General features: G+C 36.5%; 3 protein-coding genes across 3 annotated transcripts; 1 reads left to right on the top strand and 2 right to left on the bottom strand.

Moving 5' to 3' along the window:
• Positions 1-1068: 1068 nt before the first annotated feature.
• Positions 1069-4710, top strand: LOC132598769 (phosphatidylcholine:diacylglycerol cholinephosphotransferase 1-like). The gene is made up of 3 exons (XM_060311845.1): positions 1069-1847; positions 2279-2416; positions 3194-4710. The coding sequence occupies exons 1-3, from the start codon at positions 1539-1541 to the stop codon at positions 3563-3565; spliced, it is 819 nt and encodes a 272-aa protein (XP_060167828.1). The 5' UTR covers positions 1069-1538; the 3' UTR covers positions 3566-4710.
• LOC132598761 (methyl-CpG-binding domain-containing protein 11-like) lies at positions 3743-6934 on the bottom strand. Its single transcript, XM_060311833.1, has 2 exons — positions 6631-6934; positions 3743-4991 (listed from the first exon to the last, which is right to left on the bottom strand). Exons 1-2 carry the CDS (start codon positions 6712-6714, stop codon positions 3999-4001), a joined length of 1077 nt encoding a protein of 358 aa, XP_060167816.1. The 5' UTR covers positions 6715-6934; the 3' UTR covers positions 3743-3998.
• Positions 6935-10359: 3425 nt separating this feature from the next.
• Positions 10360-11669, bottom strand: LOC132621166 (uncharacterized). Its single transcript, XM_060335365.1, has 3 exons — positions 11261-11669; positions 10783-10955; positions 10360-10693 (listed from the first exon to the last, which is right to left on the bottom strand). The coding sequence occupies exons 1-3, from the start codon at positions 11588-11590 to the stop codon at positions 10534-10536; spliced, it is 663 nt and encodes a 220-aa protein (XP_060191348.1). The 5' UTR covers positions 11591-11669; the 3' UTR covers positions 10360-10533.
• Between the last annotated feature and the right edge of the window lie 6134 nt (positions 11670-17803).

Genomic DNA, 17803 nt, shown 5'->3' with positions numbered 1-17803 from the left:
TCCCAAAGTTGAGTGATTTTATTGATATGTAGCAAAGTTCAATGACTTTACTACATAATTTCTCAAAGTTCAATGACTTTTTGAGATATTTACTCTCGTTGCAAAAAGATTGTTACAAGCCTAGCGACTTTGTAGAATCATCGAAGGGAATTTTAATAGTTCAGTTGATTGACTACTTAAACTTTCACCTTATTAGCGAGGGTTTGATTCCCTCATTGTAGTCCTCTCCCTCGTTTCCTCCTCCCCCCACCTCCACATTTAAAAAAAAAAAAAAACCGTACAATCATACCTCTTTACAATAATGTCTTTCGTTCGAATTTTGTTTGACTGCTATTACAAGATTATGTTATACTAAACATATACTAATATAACATAATATGAATGTCGGTTTCAAAGCAGACTTGACAAAATTGTTATATTAAAAGCATATACCTGTCTTCACTTATTTTTTGATTAGTTCCTTAGTTAATCCTCTGGAGCGCTTCCCTCTTATCATTTTTGTTTGCTGAATTTTCCTGTGTTTCCTTGTTTTTACCAGTGATGCAATCGAATCAGTTAAATAGCAATTGCCTCTAGTCCAACAGTTAGATTCATTGCACATTGAAAATATATCGTGAAGATCAAGTTGGATAAAGTCCAAACACCAACGGACTACATTTTCTCAAAACCCGCCAAAGGATAAGAAGTCAAACAACAATTGTTAAGACTTAAGACAGCGTCAAATCTGAACTGTAACACTATCGCTATTGTGAACGTATTTTATATTATTAGCAAATACTAATAGTACAGAACGTTAATTTCAAAAAAATTAAAAATGAAATTCAAAATTCTCATTTTATTCTTAACGATAATTTTTTATAGTCTCACAACGGTCTTATGAAATGCGTAACACTATAAGTTTCACAAGTTATAACCATACAATATTATGGTATATTTATCATCAGAAGTTTTCAAACTTTTGTCATATAAGTTGATAGAGGAGTAAATAAAACTGTTGGTCTAAATATTTTCCTATCAAGGAACTATAGCCATTGGGGAGAGCCCTTTTCTCCACGCGTTAAAAGCTAGCCTCGAGGCTGCTGCTTCCTTTTATTCCCCGTAAAGTGTAAACCAAATCTACATATATAGGTGCCTCATTCTCGTTCAAGACCAAATTTCCAACACTACATTTGTCAATCTCAATATCTCCTTGTCATATAAGTTCTAAAGTGAGATCTAAGATTTCCTCAAAAAAGATACCTTTCCAAATCCCGTTATTGGACTCCCGTTAATATTAAGGACGGGGCAGAATTTCATCGTCAAAGCAAAGGGAAAATCCTTATTTCTTTTTACAGACATATGCCTTTGAATTAGCACAATTATTGGTAGCATTATAGCGCCATTCACCATGTCTTCATTTGTCCCCGTTCCACGAAACTCCAATAGATACTCTGCATCTTGGTTATTCTCCGTCAACCCTCACCACTAGATCACGTTGTATCTCTAACCAAAAACACAATAACGGCTCCGTTAAGGACGTCCAATTCAAAAACAACGAAATGAAAGACGACAATAAAATTTCCGACATGAAGAAGAGACCATCCTCAGATTTGGATGATTCAGGGTGGTTGAATAATGCATTTTTCATGAGATTGACAGCTAGGGATGTATTCAATGTGGTGAAGTACCATCCCATACCGTGCATCTTCGCGACCTCGCTGTTCTTCTTCATGGGCGTGGAATACACTCTTCGTATGGTCCCATCTTCATCCCCGCCTTTTGATCTGGGATTCATCGCTACACGTCGCATTCATCGTTTGCTTGATTCTAAACCTGCTCTCAATACTCTTCTTGCTGGCCTTAACACGGTATGCATACCCCAAATATACAAAACATATACATTGATATGCATATTAAACGTAAAATATATGTATATTATGCATATAGGATATGTATATTATATGTATAATATATGTATATTTAAGTATAAATATATAAAACTTATAAATTTGCTGGCTATTTTGTAAACTATAATTTTTCCTTTTCTATAAGCATTTTTAAGGAATAATTTAAATTTTTAAATGAAATGATCACACAATCCATGCAGGATCTATATTGAATCTACATTTTCATGTTCAATTACTGTAGTTTTGGAATTTAGGGAGGATTAAGGGGTTTGCTTTATGCATTGCGACCATTTTTTCCTGGCTCTGTTTTACAATTTGCCAAATTCATTTATTCACTTGAAATGTAGGAATCTTCTTATTTTTATGAGAAAATTGAACTGCTTTGCACATAGGTGTTCGTGGGGATGCAAATGGTGTATATAGTATGGGCTTTCTTAATTGAAGGGCGGCCACGAGCGACTATTGCAACTCTGTTCATGTTCACATGCAGAGGCATTCTTGGATATGCTACACAGCTGCCATTACCAGAGGTAACAAAAAAAAACCAACAAATGTCATATAAGCTCTCTGTTTTATCTTTCTTATGAGGGATTTCACCCACTTCTTTCTCTCTTATTTCCTTTTTGTTCCTTAAAAGACAAATTTCCGACCCGGTGGCCGGTGCTCAGACCATTGTGCTTTCATGTAGATCTAAGGAAGGGTCGCATCCAAGGAGTGTAATGTAGGCAGCCTATCTTAAAACAAATACATATTAATGTCTGATTCTACAGCTCAAACTCATAACTTATTGATCACACATAGACAATTTTACGGTTGCTCTAAAGTACCCTTCATCTAAACAAAAGTATTTTTTTCTAAATTTGCAATGCTGAGTTTGTTTCTTTTTCAAAATTTCCTCTTATTCTGAAGTCACTGTGGACCATAGACCAACAACACATGATATCACGATGTCCAACTGTCAGTTTTAGTCTTTTTCTTGATCTGCACATGCAGCTACAAAAATTGCTTGCACCTATCTGGGAGAAATGCAAGGTAAGGCTGCGTACAATAAACCCTTGTGGTCCGGTCCTTCTCCGGACCCCGCGCATAGCGGGAGCTTAGTGCACCGGGCTGCCCTTTTTAGTACCACCACTATGTAAACAGAAGCAGTGGTACCCCGTGTTTTAAAGTCCACATTATATTTATGTATACCATGTGAGCTTCTATCTACCCTTATATTTATACACGACGCATAGCTCAAAGTAGAAAAATGCACAGAAGCATTACTTGCTCAGGCCACCAATCGTTTTCCGGTTTTGTGGATGTAGGATTTCTTGGGGTCAGGCGCTGATTTTCCAGTAGGAAATGTGTCGTTTTTCTTGTTCTATTCGGGGCACGTTGCAGCATCTGTGATCGCGTCTCTGGATATGAAGCGTATGCAGAGATGGAAATTGTCTTATTTATTTGACACATTGAACGTATTGCAAACGATCAGATTGCTGAGCACCAGGGGTCATTACACTATTGATTTGGCTGTTGGAGTTGGTGCTGGAATTTTATTTGATTCTTTTTCTGGAAAGTACGAGGAGAATAGAAAAAAGGAACTGCTTGCAGATAGTCCTAATGGCACCACTAATGGTGCGTTTCATAACTCAAAACTGCACGAAAATAGTGAATACTTAAGTGTTGCTTCAGATTAAAAACTCTTGAAGCCACTATGCTCATTGATTTCATTTTTTCAACTGTAAAGAAAACTTTGACACAGTGTGTTAATAGATTTCAATTTCACGAGTTATCTGCACGTATTGATCAAACGTCCTAGAAAATATTCAACTATGAACGCAGTGTGCATAACAAGGGGCGTTTCAAAAGCATAGTCAACCAAACAAGTTACAGCAAATAGAAGAAATCTGTAAGTCACAGATTTTCTGCTAAAACATTCTACATCAAAGTTTAATACAGATTAGCATATCACGACAGAAACAAATACATACAAATAAAAGATGCTAGTATTGCAGTCCTGGAAACTAGACACTAAACTACAACAGATTACTATTACAATAATCAAATTGAATCCAAAAGTCAGTAAAACATGTAAACAGGATATGTCCTAAGGGTGATTCGGGTGATACATCAGCAGCTAATAGGTGCAGGTGACTGATGCTGCTGGGAATGAGCCAGCTTTGGTTGGCTGATCTTGTCATTTCCCATAACCAAATCAGCTCCTTTCATTTCTTTCTCCTCCTCTTTCGGCCTATTTTCTCCATCATTCCCATGGGCATCCTCAGATTCCCCACCAACAGCAAGTTCTGCGTGGTTGGAACTTCCTCCTACTGTGGCATTGGTCCCTTCCATGGCAATTTCTTCTGGCTTGTGCTCATTTACATCAGCTGCAGGACTATCTTTATCATTTTGAGGCTGCAGCTTTTCTCCAGATACTTGTTTTTCCTCAATTTCTGCATTTTCTGACTTGTTCTGTTTTCCATCATCAGCATTGTGAACTTTCTCAGATTCGGACTCTGGCTTCTCCCCAGTGTGTTCGTCTTCTTGTGCAGCTTCCACCTCTGTCTTCCCCTTGTCCTCTGTTTCAGTTTCTTCATTTTCGGACTTGTCCTGCTTGCCCTCATCAGCACTGTGAAATTCCTCAGATTCAGACTCTGGTTTCTCCGCAGGGGCCACTTCAGCGCCCTCTATGGGCTCATCTTCTTTCGTAGCTTCCACATCTTTCTTCCCCTTGTCCTCCATTTCAGCTTCTGCTTCTCCGTCTTTCTTCTCCGAATTTTCATTTTCTTCTTTGGTAGATTCCCTCTCTTTCATTTCTGAACTTTCCTTTTCAGCTTTTCCAGCATCCGTTTCCTTATTATCTCTCTTTGTAGACGATGTCCGGCGTCTTTTCTTTGGTGATTCAAGTAGTGAAGCTGGTCTCATTGCCTTGGCCTTCTCACTGATCCTTGCTGATCTCCTTGGAGTCTCACCAGTACTCCAATCAAATTCTGAAATTGCAGGGTTTCCAGGGTGTGATTTGAGATACTGCTCCAACTGTCTGCGGTTCTTGACCTCCTCACCTGTTGGAGCAATAAATACAACCTCATTCTTCTTCGGTGTACCCCCTTGCTTTGGCGTGAACTGCAAAGTGACGGAGGTAAAATCTATGTAAGGTGTACACGTAAAGCTACACAATAGCACATTTTGAATTCCTTTCGATACGACTACCCCTATTTCTCCCAAAGAATGTCCAAAGTACACAACATAACGTAGTCTAACAATCCATCTCCAGCACATTTACAAATTACTCTCTCTACTTTTCACGTGTGAGGTTGTTTGCTGATTTCTTGATGAATAGGAAGAGTTACATTAATAGTGATACACTTCACAGTGTTAAAAATAAGGCCAGACTCCCTATAATGATTCTAACCTATATGATTCTAAAGATGGGACTATCTGAGCTGTCAAGGAAAATGTAAAACACGGCAAGCAAAATATGAACAGGAGAATTACAAGGTTGTCAAATAGACAGATTGAGTCATATGGGTTATGACCCAACCAACCATGAAGTACGTTTGGTCCAATATTGTTTTAGTCAAATAGAGACTGCGAAGTAGTTCATAACTGAGCCCGCTCAACTCAAGTATATGCTACAGTTGTTAAACCTTTTTTTCTTTTCCTGTCAACTTTCATTCTTTATTTTTCTTATTCTCACGTTTTTTAGTCTTATCTTTTTAAAGAATTAAATACTGCTGTTCTTTGCCCAAAATAGAGAGTTGAGAATCAGCCCGTTAGATTGCGCTCCGTTAGCTCAGACTCTGACAGGTCAATACAGGTTTAACTAATTTAACTCGTCCCTGAATATGTCACTTACCCACCCTGTCTGAAGTAAATCCCCTTCATCCTTAATTATGCCATCCTCCCAAGTTGGCGGATTACATAAACCTCGGTGATGTATGACACCTCAAGGGTTCTTAAAGATGAAATTCTTGTTATATCGACATGTTAACTTAACATTTAAAAAAACTGGCGAGTGAAAACTTGAATGTTCCATATGAAGTCAAGAATATAAGGCTCTCATATGTATCTGCCTGCCCTCCCTCGCTCCTTCCTCTCTAGTGTCCATAATAATAAACCTAAGACAATTTCTTTTACTCGCAAGCTTTTCCTGCTCAAAACTTTTTCCATCTTCCTCCCCATTTGCAGCTGTTCACTTTTCTAGTATTGTCGGTTATTGAAATTCAAACTAGACTAGTGAAATAATGAATCTCCCTCTTCCCAACCTCCCACGAAAAAACTTCAGTGAAGCTGGAAATAGCGTTGACCTTCCTCTTAACTAAATCTTCAGGAAAAAAAAAAAAACTACTACTCTAAACAGAAATAAGTAAGCTAGCCAAGACCAGCAAAAATCCAAGCTACTATCCTGCATCAGTAGGTTCACTAATTAAATAGTGAAGCTCCCTCTTCAAACCCCAATTTTCCACCAACAAATAAAAGAAAAATCCACTTTTACTCAGTAAGCAAATCCAACTTTAATGAAGCTGCAAACAGAGATAATTTCCTGTTAACTGAATTTTCGGAACCAAAAGCCTAAGAATTAACTGACCAACACCTAGAAAAGTTCAAGCTACTATAGTACATGAATTAAGGCAAGCAAAGAGCAGAAAACAACAGGAAGTTCTAAAGCAATTAACTTTCCAAATTGAGGCTGCAACTACAGGTAGAGCACAGAAAATAAAACCTGTACCAATTTTCTTCAAGAAGATAAAAGGACTAGTACCAATTTTTTCCAAGAAGGAGGTGCAAGAAGTTCCACCGACACAATTTCATCATTATGAGTTCCCTTCTCCATAGGACTTGCCATCTTACAAATTGACCAAACAAAGTTCTCAGAGAATTCCAACTTTGTTTAGAGCAAAACTCACAAAGAAACTAGTACTTTGAATTTCAACCAAAAGTTTTTTATGGGCATCTACTAAGAATAAATATGTAGTAGTAAGGAGGTTGTTGCTTTGATAAAAAACTAGTTTGAAAGCAACCGCCACGCCGTGACACAGGTCGACCACACGTGCCACGTAGCCACCTTTCCAGGACAAGGAGCCTTATCAGTTAACTCATCCAAAAGCGACTATTTTTCCCTACGCTCTTTCCAAAGCAAACAAAGACATTATTGCTTATTTTACACGAAAATTTTATTAATCTTTAAAAATATTAATTTTTATACTATTTTAGTAAAAGTTTTAATAATTACACAAATATTATGTAACATTTAAAATGACAAATTTTAATACGTTAAAATGACATCAATTGTAAGACACAGTTAACACTACAAATTTAAATTACTCCTCTTTGTTTTATAGTATAAAATATTATGCTATGTCAAATCATGACAAATAAAGTGAACGGATAATTTTTTATTTATTATTATTATTATGACACAGTTAACACTACAAATACCTTATTTGTGAATCTTTTGTATTATGTTTATTAAAAATGATTATATATATATATATATATTAAATTGTAATCAGTCTGAGACACTGCTAGTAAAAAGGGAGTTGCAAGAAGATTGTGAAAAGAAAAAGAAAAAAGGTTTCTGAAGTTATGTTCTTCGAATTCCAATGATTTGACTATTTTACTAAAATAAAATTTCTGAATCTCTTATCCTTTCTGTGGACAAAAAGAATACATTTATTTTTATTTCAAAAGTCTGCAATGAGGACGGTCCAAGCGGTATATTCGAAGGCCAAGATTCGTTCATAAAAGCAGCTTCCATTAGCCATATTTTTTTTAATGGAAAAATCCCTAGCAGAAGGTCCTAGAAGTGATGTGACACACATTATGATGCTGTTTATTATTTCATAACCTCGACAAAGAGCGTGTTGTGCACGCAAGCTTTTCAATCGTTCGATTGAGGTAGTAGTATGCAAGCTTTATGCTGAGGCGTTCTGGCTAATGACTTGCCGGGGAACATTAAACATGGGACCCGTGGTAGTGGATATGGTTTCGCTATCGGTCCCTATAATGTGCTAGGGAATTAATTGAATTGTAATGTGAGTTTTAGGTCCGGACACGTAAAGATCAGGAAATACATAATATTACTATATCTTTTAGATATATTTCTATTACTTAATATAACTCTGTTTCAATTTATGTGAACCCACTTGACTGTGCACGACATTTAAGAAAGAGTGAAGATTTTTAAAATTTATGGTTCAAAATAAACTTTGAATATTTGTGTGACTGTAAATCATTTCATAAAGTGAATTTGTTTTCAAATTAGAAAAAAAGTCATTCATTTTGGCACAGATTAAAAAGAAAATAGGTTCACATAAATTGAAATAGAGGGAGTACTACTGTAGTTTGATTAAAGACGAGTTTAAGAAAAAAAGACTTTTTAAAATTTGTGATCTAAAATAAGTTATAGATATTTATGTGATTGTATAGTATTTCATTAAGGATAAAAAAAACATTTAATTAAATTATTTCTACATATAAAAATGTATCATTTTTTTAAGACAGACCATAACGGAAAGTATATACATAAATTGGGGCGAAAAGTACTAATTCGGAAAGTATATACATAAATTGGGGCGAAAAGTACTAATTACGAAAAGTATTTTCATTTAAATATGTCATTTAATAATAGCCAATCAGTATAATTTGATAGTAAATATTAAATACACCAAAATACAAATTAGTTTTGGCACTTTACTGGAGGAAGAGCGGAAGAAAGAAAAGTGGCGTTGTTTTTTGCATGTTGGTTCTTTTAATATTTTGATAAATCTTAATTCCTTCATAAAAGGTACCAATTTCAATTTTTGTATGTTCCTTTTTGGCACATTTTAGTGTACAAACAACTTTGAGAGTGAACCTATATGGTTTATGATTCAGATCTTAACAAACAATTTTTTTACTGCTTCCATAAAAATAACAGAGAAAAAAGAGAGTAAATCTGGAGTATGACTCAAATTTTGAATGTGAATATATCTAGGAATCAGCTTGTCACACTTGCTCAGTAAACAGTCAACACCCAGGCCCATATTTGGCCTGTTTGTTTAAGCATGAGTTTCATTTTTTTGCACGGATTGCCCTTCTTTTGGGGTGGTCTTTAAATTTTGTCCCTCATATTTGTGATCTTTAAATTTTGCCCTTCGCTTGGATACCTGAGATTTTGGGTTCAAACTCCCGCTCAGGCATAAAATAAAAAAATAATTTCGCAAGACAGGGTTGCGGGAAGTGTATGCTGGATCCGGCATAAAGTCCTTATGGAAAAACTAAAGTTATGCCGGAGGGGGCATAACTTTTCCAGGCATAGTTTAGTTATGTCTTATCAGGCAAAACTTTTCCTTAAGGAACTATGTCTAATGGGGCAGACTTTTAATTAATGCATAACCAAAAGTATGCCCTATAAGGCAGAACTTTTTCTTAAGGTATAGACTTTGCCTTATAAGGCAAACTTTTAGTTATGCCTTAAGGAAAAATTCCGCCTTATGTGGCATACTATAAAAGTTTGTCCATTAAAAGTATGCCCCCACCGGCATAAACTTGTGAAGGAATTACCAAAGTTATGTCGGACCCGGCATACTTATGCCAAGTCTGCCCATAAGGCATAAGTATGCCGGGTCCGGCATAAGTTTGGTAATTCTTTAACAAATTTATGCCGGTGGGGGCATACTTTTAATGGGCAAACTTTTATGCCGGACCCGGCATACTTATGCCTTATGGGCAGACTTGGCATAAGTATGTCGGGTCCGGCATAACTTTGGTAATTCCTTCACAAGTGTATGCCGATGGGGGCATAGCGAAATTTAAACTCTGCCTTGCGAATTTTTTTTAAAATTTTGACTGTGTGGGGGTTCGAACCTGGAACCGATGGAGTTTAGCCGAAGGGTAAAATTTAAAGATTTCAAATATGAGGGGCAAAATTTAAAGACCACCCCAAAAGAAGGCAATTCGGAGTTTCCACTTTCCAGAGCCCAAGAAAGGATCGCACATATACTATAGCCCACTTCCTAGTAAAATAAGGTGGCTAATTGACTAAGGAGCATAAATTAAGGAGGCGTTTGGCCATGAAAACTAAAAAAAAATTCAATTTATTTGACATTTTGAAGTTGGAGTTGAAAATGAAGTTGTGTTTAATTATAGTTTTTGCAAATAATATTTAGTTGTTTAAATGTATTGAAAGTGAAAAAATGTGAAAACAACTTTTTAGATGTTTTTCAAATTTGGAATTTTCATGGGCAAACGCTGATTTCCAAATAAAGTGAAATAATTTTTCAAAAAAAAAAAGGAAAAATTCTCATGGCCATACGGGTCCTAAGACATTTTACTTGAAGATTATTATCTAGAAATGCTAATATATGCTTATGGTAATGCATCATTACTGTTCTAGTAGTGTCAAAATAAAGTATCATTTTGATTGAAATAGGAGTAATAGGTTGGGCCAAGTTGGTCTGTAAGATCTTGTTGTACACAGCTAATAAGAAAGTAAAGAAGATCCCTATTCACCTGAATAGGAAAATGTAGCTGGAAAAGTAGTCCAATTGAGTAACTGTAAAGTCCGAAACCAAGAAGTCACTACTCACTACTCTCAACTTGGTGCACCATGATTCGAATTGAAATTTCTTGAACATTGAGGTATTTTTTTATCTGGGAAAATTTCAATTCGGATTGCATGAATTTAAGAAACGGCAGTCAAGGGTGGCCAATGCACTCCTCCTAAATAGGTTGTTGGTACTGAATATGCAGTCTCTATAATTCCACATTGTCCACTTGGCTCATCTTTTAGTTCTTCCTCATCAACATCCCACAGGAACCAAGCGTATGAAGCCAGTACATAACTGCAATATGAATAGTCCATCATGTAAAAAGACTGCTTGAACTTGTATTACTTTCTTTACAATGAGTTTTTAATTAAAAAAAGGCTTACCAATCATCAGGATCAGATTTAACAGCTTGATCAAAATAAGCATGGGCGCGAGATGCATCTTTTTGGGTTAGCCATATTCGATCAGCATAAAGTGACAACACATTTCCATCGTTCGGGTTTACGAGTATTGCTCTTCCGTAATACTCCTCTGCTTTTCCTAAATCCCCCTTCACCTATCATATTGTGCAATCAATCACAATACTAATTGAACAAGTTAATCACATATATACAACAGTAATATTACTAGTAGCAGGGACGTAGCTATGTCTATGTCTATCGAAAGGTGATCTTAGACATCTTTAATCAAAATTAGAATTATAGTGCACATGCAAGTGAAATATTTTCTTTTGTACAAAGTACAGTATATCTTGAATATAATTGAATAGCATTAGTAAAATTCCTAACTTCGTTAATAGTCTTATACTAGTACTTATGTCAGAAGGAAATTGTGGATTGAATAAATTAAATTATTACTTACCTCTTTCAAGAACGTGGCATAGTTTGCTAGTAGAAGTGCATTACCCGGGTTAGTTTCGATCATTTTCTTGTAGTAGGCTTCTGTACTCTCATGCCCATACCCACTGTTTGAATCATGATAACCCGAACCCGGCCCACCTCCACCATCCGACCCACTGCCTCCTCCACCACTGCCGTACATTTCACCTTCATCGCCTTCCCCTACTACTAGTGCCTCCAATACTCTCTCTTTATAATAATATCCTTTTTCTTTGACATTTTCCTTGTTGGGTCTTTTGACAATATTATTTTTCGTATGAGCAGAAGGATTTAGGGGCTCCATTTCTCGCATGCAACAACAGCTTGTTGCAGCATGCTTGGACGTGGCCAGGTTTTCATTATGTAAAAAGGACGCTGATGGCGTCCGAGTAAGTAACGATCCAGTGGATGAGTTGGATATCCATGAATTACGTATGGGACTCGTTGATGAGCTTGTTAATGACATGATACGTTAGAGATAGAGTGAGATGACCTCCCCTTTGAATTAGGAGAGAGATACATTTGGTGTCATGTCTTACATGGAGGATTTTATAGAGGAAGAAAATTAGGGAACGATGAAAAGAATAAGAGGCCCATGCGCCGAGCTTAGGTGATGCAAGGGTTCATCCAAATATTCTTTCTAAAAAAATTACAATATATAAAAAGTTAAAATTACTTATGCATAAATATATATATTAGAGTAATTGTTGAATTTTCTTGACTTCTTTGTCATTTTTACTGTTTTATATTTTGAATTTTTTTTATTGAAAATTCTAACTCAACCACTAATAAGAGCCGGATTAATTGGGCAAGAACTGAGAAGAGACAAAGTTGTTGATTGAATGATGTTGGTGCATTGGGACGACTGCGTCACACTATCAGTCCAGCACCAAAGGTTCGCTTAATAAACTCAATTAGACTCTGCGAGAAGATTTGGCTTTAAATTTGATTAGACTTCTTAAGAAATAAATATTTTCTTCTCATTAAATTACAAATGATTATGAAAGATCACTTTCGGAGGGAAAAAACAGTTATTATTTGCTCCCTTATTGATTTGATAAGTAAAAAGAGATTTTTGCATCCGGAGATTTGATGTCCAAATGGAGTATATGAGCAAATGGACATTAGTAGAAAGAGACAGATCTAGAATTTAAAATTTATAAATTTTATATTCTAATTGTTATTGAGTTCTAAATTTATAATTTATATATACTAATTATTTTTTAAATAAATACATGAGCTAAACTTATTAAAATATTCTTACGAACTCGTGCCATAAACAATGGAGTATATCTTCCCATGTTGGGAGGTCACTCTCTATACTTGTTGTACTTGTTAACGTGCATCCAGTGTTATTTCGACACGACAGTTGAAACTCGTGGGAAGCACAAGGGCTTTTGCTTTGGAGATTTGACGGCCAAGACAGGAGGACGGTCCTAAAACAGAGTCCGGAGGCTAAAGGGTATAAAAATATACGGTATAAATCAAAAAGAGATGACAAAAAATTTACATACCAATCCAAATTTTTTTTTTCATCTGTCAGACAATCACCGAAAAATTAAAAAATAAAATAAAATGTATAACGTGGACTGATCCACGTTATACAAATTATACAAAATATATTGTATAACGTGGATCCGTCCAAGTTATAACTTCATTAACTTTTTTCCCGCGTTTTACAAATAATTGGTAAGACGTTGCCTCTATTTAAATCATTTTCGGCTGTGTTTTTAATAAAAAAAAATTATTGATTTTTTTAATTTTTAAAGCATATAGTTAATTTCAGTGATTAACTCAAATAAATATTTTAACTAATGCAATAATTAAATATGTGTTATATATGCGAACAAAAATAAAAAATAAAAAATAAAAAATAAAATATAAGTTAAATAAACGTCACACATTAACTGAGTAGTAAATGTTAAATTACATACTAACTATTAAACGGCACAAGACATGTTATATATTCTTGGAAGATAACATAAGGAAACAACAATCGTACAACTTAAGAAAAAACATAAAATCCAACAAGCAACAACAACTACTGATTTCTGTCGGGGCAGCGGTTCTTGTTATGACCTATTTGCTTGCACGTACTACACTTTCTAGCCATGCGAGCAGGAGCTATATCTATTTCATTCCTCCTTCTAGTTGTAGTTCGCGCTCCTGAAGTTCGCTCGTATTCAGTGTTTGCAATTAAACTGAAGGGAGAAGGTGGCCAATATGCCTCATCACCCAACGGTGAAAAATTTCTACTGTACGTTTGCTTGTAAAACCCGCAACTGTAGTACTTGCTAACATAGGTCTTTGGTTGAATTCCGCGGATATCACAAAATTTAATTGCATGTGAACATGGCATATGATAGTTTCTCCACTTCCCACACGAACACTTTTTCCCTTTGGCAGAGACTTTATGGATATTTCCGCCCTTACCTTCGTGTGCAAATGTCAGAATCTCAAAGACCCCTTCAGTTGCATTGTATTGCTGCATGTCAGTATGCTTTAGGGACCTCTCTCAGTATTCATCAAACTTCTTTTCAACAGCGCGCGGCCAAAACTTTTTATCTGCAATCAACAAATCAGCAAGGGTGCTTCTCTCAACAAACCGATCAACAAGATTTTTAAACGTATAACGGACCATGGCAGTAACGGTCAATCCACGAGCTTTCTTCAATAAACCGTTGTAAGACTCGGAGACATTCGTTGTCATAGCCCCCCACCTATGACCGTTGTCCTTATGCAATGTCCATTTCTCCTCCAGAAGAGCTTTTAACCACGGATGCGCTGGAGGTGACATTGTTTTGATTTGTTCCATCCTCATTTTATACTTCTTCTTCTGGTGCTCTGTAGCCGCCAACCACATTAGCTTCTCAAGGTCACTGCTGAGGAACTTTTTATTGAAGTTGCTTTTCAAATGCCGAACACAAAACCTATGGTGTGTGGATGGTGGTTGTAACCAATCATGTGTTTGGACACATTGCAAGATGCCCTGATGACGGTCAGAAATAAGTCCAATTCCTTTTCTCTCATGAACAATATGTCTCCACAACAACACAAGGAACCACGTCCAGGACTCAAAGCTCTCACGTGCAATAATAACATATGCAAGTGGAAAAATGTTATTGTTCGCATTAATTCCAACAGCAATTAGCAGTTTCATCTCATACTTACCGTACAGATGAGTACCGTCTATTGAGATGACATGCCTGCAACTTTTGAATCCATCGATGCTTGGTTTATAAGCCCAGAACAGAAACTTGAAGATGTGTTCACCTTGCATTGTAGTTGATTAGTGCTCCCTGTTGACACCCAATTTTGTCCCCCCTTTATTTAATTTACTCGGGCTTTCTAAATTTACTGACGAGCTAAATACTTTATTTTTACAATATTTTATTGCCATTTCTACTAATATCACTACTTTTATTTTCGACGTTACAAGTATTACTTTACTACAAATTTTAGATGATTCGTCATCATTTCATTTTTTCGGGTTTGGACTCATTAAATTAATTACAATACAACATTTTGCAAAATCTTTATTCTTCTACATATTAATTATTTATTGTCTTTACATAATATATATTATACTAGTTATTAAATTGGAAGCCCAAAAATAATTTAATAGCGGAGGAAAGAACAACAATTTTCAGCCAAATTAATGACCCAAAATACGAACACAATATTATTTCCCTACCCAAATACACAACCCACATTTTAATACCCAACCCACATTTTTAACCCACACTTTCGGCCCAAAACAGTTCACCCGACCAGCCCATTACCCATTTTTGACCCGTCCGGCCCACTTATTCTAAACCCTACCCCTCTTCTTCTTTTCTCTTTCTCTTTTCTCTCCGCCTCATCTCTCCCTTCATCTCTTTCACCCGCCTCCCTCTCTTTCTCCTCTCCCTTCTCTCCTCTTTCCTCACCCGCCGCCTCCCTCATTTCTCGTCTCTTTCTCCTGTCAACTCCTCCGCCGCTCCTCTCCCATAAAACCCTACCTCTTCCTCCCTTTTCCCTCTTCTTTGTCATCCTCTCCATCTCTCTTCCACCCCACACCCACGTTCTCTCCACTCACCTCTCTCCCACATTTCCTTTCTGTCTCCTCACGTTCCCCTCCACTTCACCCGACATCGCCCTGCCATTCCCACGTTTCATCTCTGCCATATCCACACATGTCTCCCACGCTCTGTCAGACACTATTATCGCTCATACGCTCCGCTCTTGTCGGATACAAACGAAAACCCTATAAATGGAATCAGGGATTTTCAGGTTTGGGAGGAGAGACAAGTTTCCTACCCTCGAGTCTTAAACTTCATTTTCTACTCTAGTCTGGATTCTCTTTTAAAATCAGAAAAAAACCCCCTGTTGAAAACCCAAGAATCTGGAACTGCAAAATTCCCTACAAAACACATGTTTAATCATAAAAGATAGCATCGCTCGAAAAGAACATCCAACAATCACTCTATTTTGGTCGGAAACCTTTTTTACTTTAATCGGGTTCTTCGGGTTCGAGTAGATTCGAGACATCGACACCCAATTCACTGCACCCACAAGAGGTAAAATCATTATCTCTGTTTCTATGTTGTCGTTCGTTACCGTTAAGACGATTTCCCATGTAGTATAATATGTATTGTTTGCAATTTGGTTGCTTCCTTTTTGCTCGATACAATTATGTGAATGTGAACGCAATTTGCTGAATTTGATTTATTTTCGAATTTGAGGTGTTGGGCTGAAACTGGTTTTAAAGTTTGGCTTTGTCTTTTGAATTTTATCCGAAATGATAGTTGACGAGTATGAGTAGCTCCTGGGTTTAGATTAGTTTGCTGGTTGGTTTATCTTATATTGGTATGCACAAATATAGGATGAATGATTTCCCCTTTCAAGTTTTCTATATCGATTTTGTTTCTCGGATCTTCAGTTTATTGAAGCAGTACATAGGCACATTGATGACTTGCCTTTACTCAAAATCTGTGGTATCTTGTTTCTGTTGAGTAGGCTGTTGCTTTCATTACTTTGCTTGACTTTCACTTCATTTTTTTTACCTCCTCTCAGATTCATGGTGTAGTTTAGACAGTCTTTTTTTGTTAACCAGTTTCATCTCTGTTCGGATTTCTTCCTTGGTGCTCATATTAATTTGTATGATCAGTGAGTCCCACTGTTTATTTGTTGAGTTGTTTAAATTAGAATGGGATAGGGTATTGAAATTGTTTATCAGGAAAAATAAAATTGTGTTTGTATACCTTTGTTGATTGCCAATCCCCTGATGAATGTCCTGTTCTGCCTTTCTTTATGTTTGAAATTTCTCTTCTGAACAAAATGAAGCTAATCTGCTGGCTTGCCTGCTTTGTGTCCAGAAAGTACGATGGATATCTTTTCCTATAGCCTCTAGGTTGTGTATGCTGCGTCTCTCATGTCTTGGACTGTCGATACCCTTATTGCTCATGGGAAGATATGAAACATATAAGCCTTCACATGCTTGTTAGTATCTGGAAACTAGCAGACTGTAACAAATAGAAAACTGTGCGTTGGTTCTACATAATTGGTATCAGTTGTTATATTAGTCCATCTAAACTAGCTCCATACCAATACATACCACACAACTACATATCAAGACTATATAGCAAGTAAAATGCATGTGGTATAATCAAAGAATGACTTTTATACCGGACCAGTATGAGTATAACTAACCCGGTTAGTGCCTCTTTTCAGTTGCCTCCTCACTGTTTGCTTAAAAAGAAGGGTGCGGTTTAGTGAGTCCTTCTAAATGCTGTCATTCTCATTAAAATGTTGAGTGATGATGTGATTGCGATATGTCTTTACAGGTTTCTTTCATTATTAAGGTGTACTAAAGCATTTCTAACTCCTCTTCTTTTCTTTCCTCTCTTTGCATGAATTGGGAACTTCGAATCCCAAACGTCCTCGTGTCACTTTACCGCTGTTTACTACTATGTTGTACAGTTGTGCAGCTAAATAGAATCTGTATGGACATGAGTGTTTAGTTTAAATCTGAACTTGAATATAGTATAGGTTATATGGGTTAACATCGTCTAGTTTGAAGTTGGAAAAACCTGTAGAATTCTTCGAGTGAAGTTCGATCAGTGGCCCAGTTGAGGTGTTCGGCCTAAACCTTTAAATATTTCAGTTTGATTGTTATTAGTTGTTTGCTGGAAATTTCACCCTCCTTCCTCCCCTTTGCTATTATGCTTTTGCTATGCGAATATACATAGCATATACACCATATACACAAGCGATTGATTTTGTTTTGGTTTACATCTTATATATTCACCCTTATTCACTGATAATATACTAATTATTTCCTTTTATTCTTGTGCATGAACATCGTGTACGAGTCCAAGAGACTCGTCATCTTCCGCATCCGGTGTTGGGCTAAAGGCCCAACGTAACATTCCTCGAGTCAGCCCCCATATAGTAGCAGCCAATTCGCAGCCAAACAAGGGAATAAAAATCTGGGCCGAAGCCCAATAGGTGTGACAACAGCAGCAACAAATAAAAAGTGTTACTG

Source organism: Lycium barbarum, chromosome 1 (genome assembly GCF_019175385.1).
Source record: "Lycium barbarum isolate Lr01 chromosome 1, ASM1917538v2, whole genome shotgun sequence".
NCBI lineage: Eukaryota > Viridiplantae > Streptophyta > Magnoliopsida > Solanales > Solanaceae > Lycium > Lycium barbarum.
The sequence above is the reverse complement of the archived record's forward strand: the minus strand, read 5'-3'. Positions and strand labels throughout refer to the sequence as shown.

Excerpts from the sequence above, each read along its gene's own strand:
- LOC132598769 (XM_060311845.1), top strand. The coding sequence starts at position 1,539 with ATGAAAGACGACAATAAAATTTCCGACATGAAGAAGAGACCATCCTCA. Across the intron at positions 1,848-2,278 it reads TTCTTGCTGGCCTTAACACG|GTGTTCGTGGGGATGCAAAT; the intron begins GTATGCATACCC and ends CTTTGCACATAG. Across the intron at positions 2,417-3,193 it reads CACAGCTGCCATTACCAGAG|GATTTCTTGGGGTCAGGCGC; the intron begins GTAACAAAAAAA and ends TTGTGGATGTAG.
- LOC132598761 (XM_060311833.1), bottom strand. The coding sequence starts at position 6,714 with ATGGCAAGTCCTATGGAGAAGGGAACTCATAATGATGAAATTGTGTCG. Across the intron at positions 4,992-6,630 it reads CTCCTTCTTGGAAAAAATTG|TTCACGCCAAAGCAAGGGGG; the intron begins GTACTAGTCCTT and ends GTCACTTTGCAG.
- LOC132621166 (XM_060335365.1), bottom strand. The coding sequence starts at position 11,590 with ATGCGAGAAATGGAGCCCCTAAATCCTTCTGCTCATACGAAAAATAAT. Across the intron at positions 10,956-11,260 it reads ATGCCACGTTCTTGAAAGAG|GTGAAGGGGGATTTAGGAAA; the intron begins GTAAGTAATAAT and ends ACAATATGATAG. Across the intron at positions 10,694-10,782 it reads AAATCTGATCCTGATGATTG|TTATGTACTGGCTTCATACG; the intron begins GTAAGCCTTTTT and ends TTCATATTGCAG.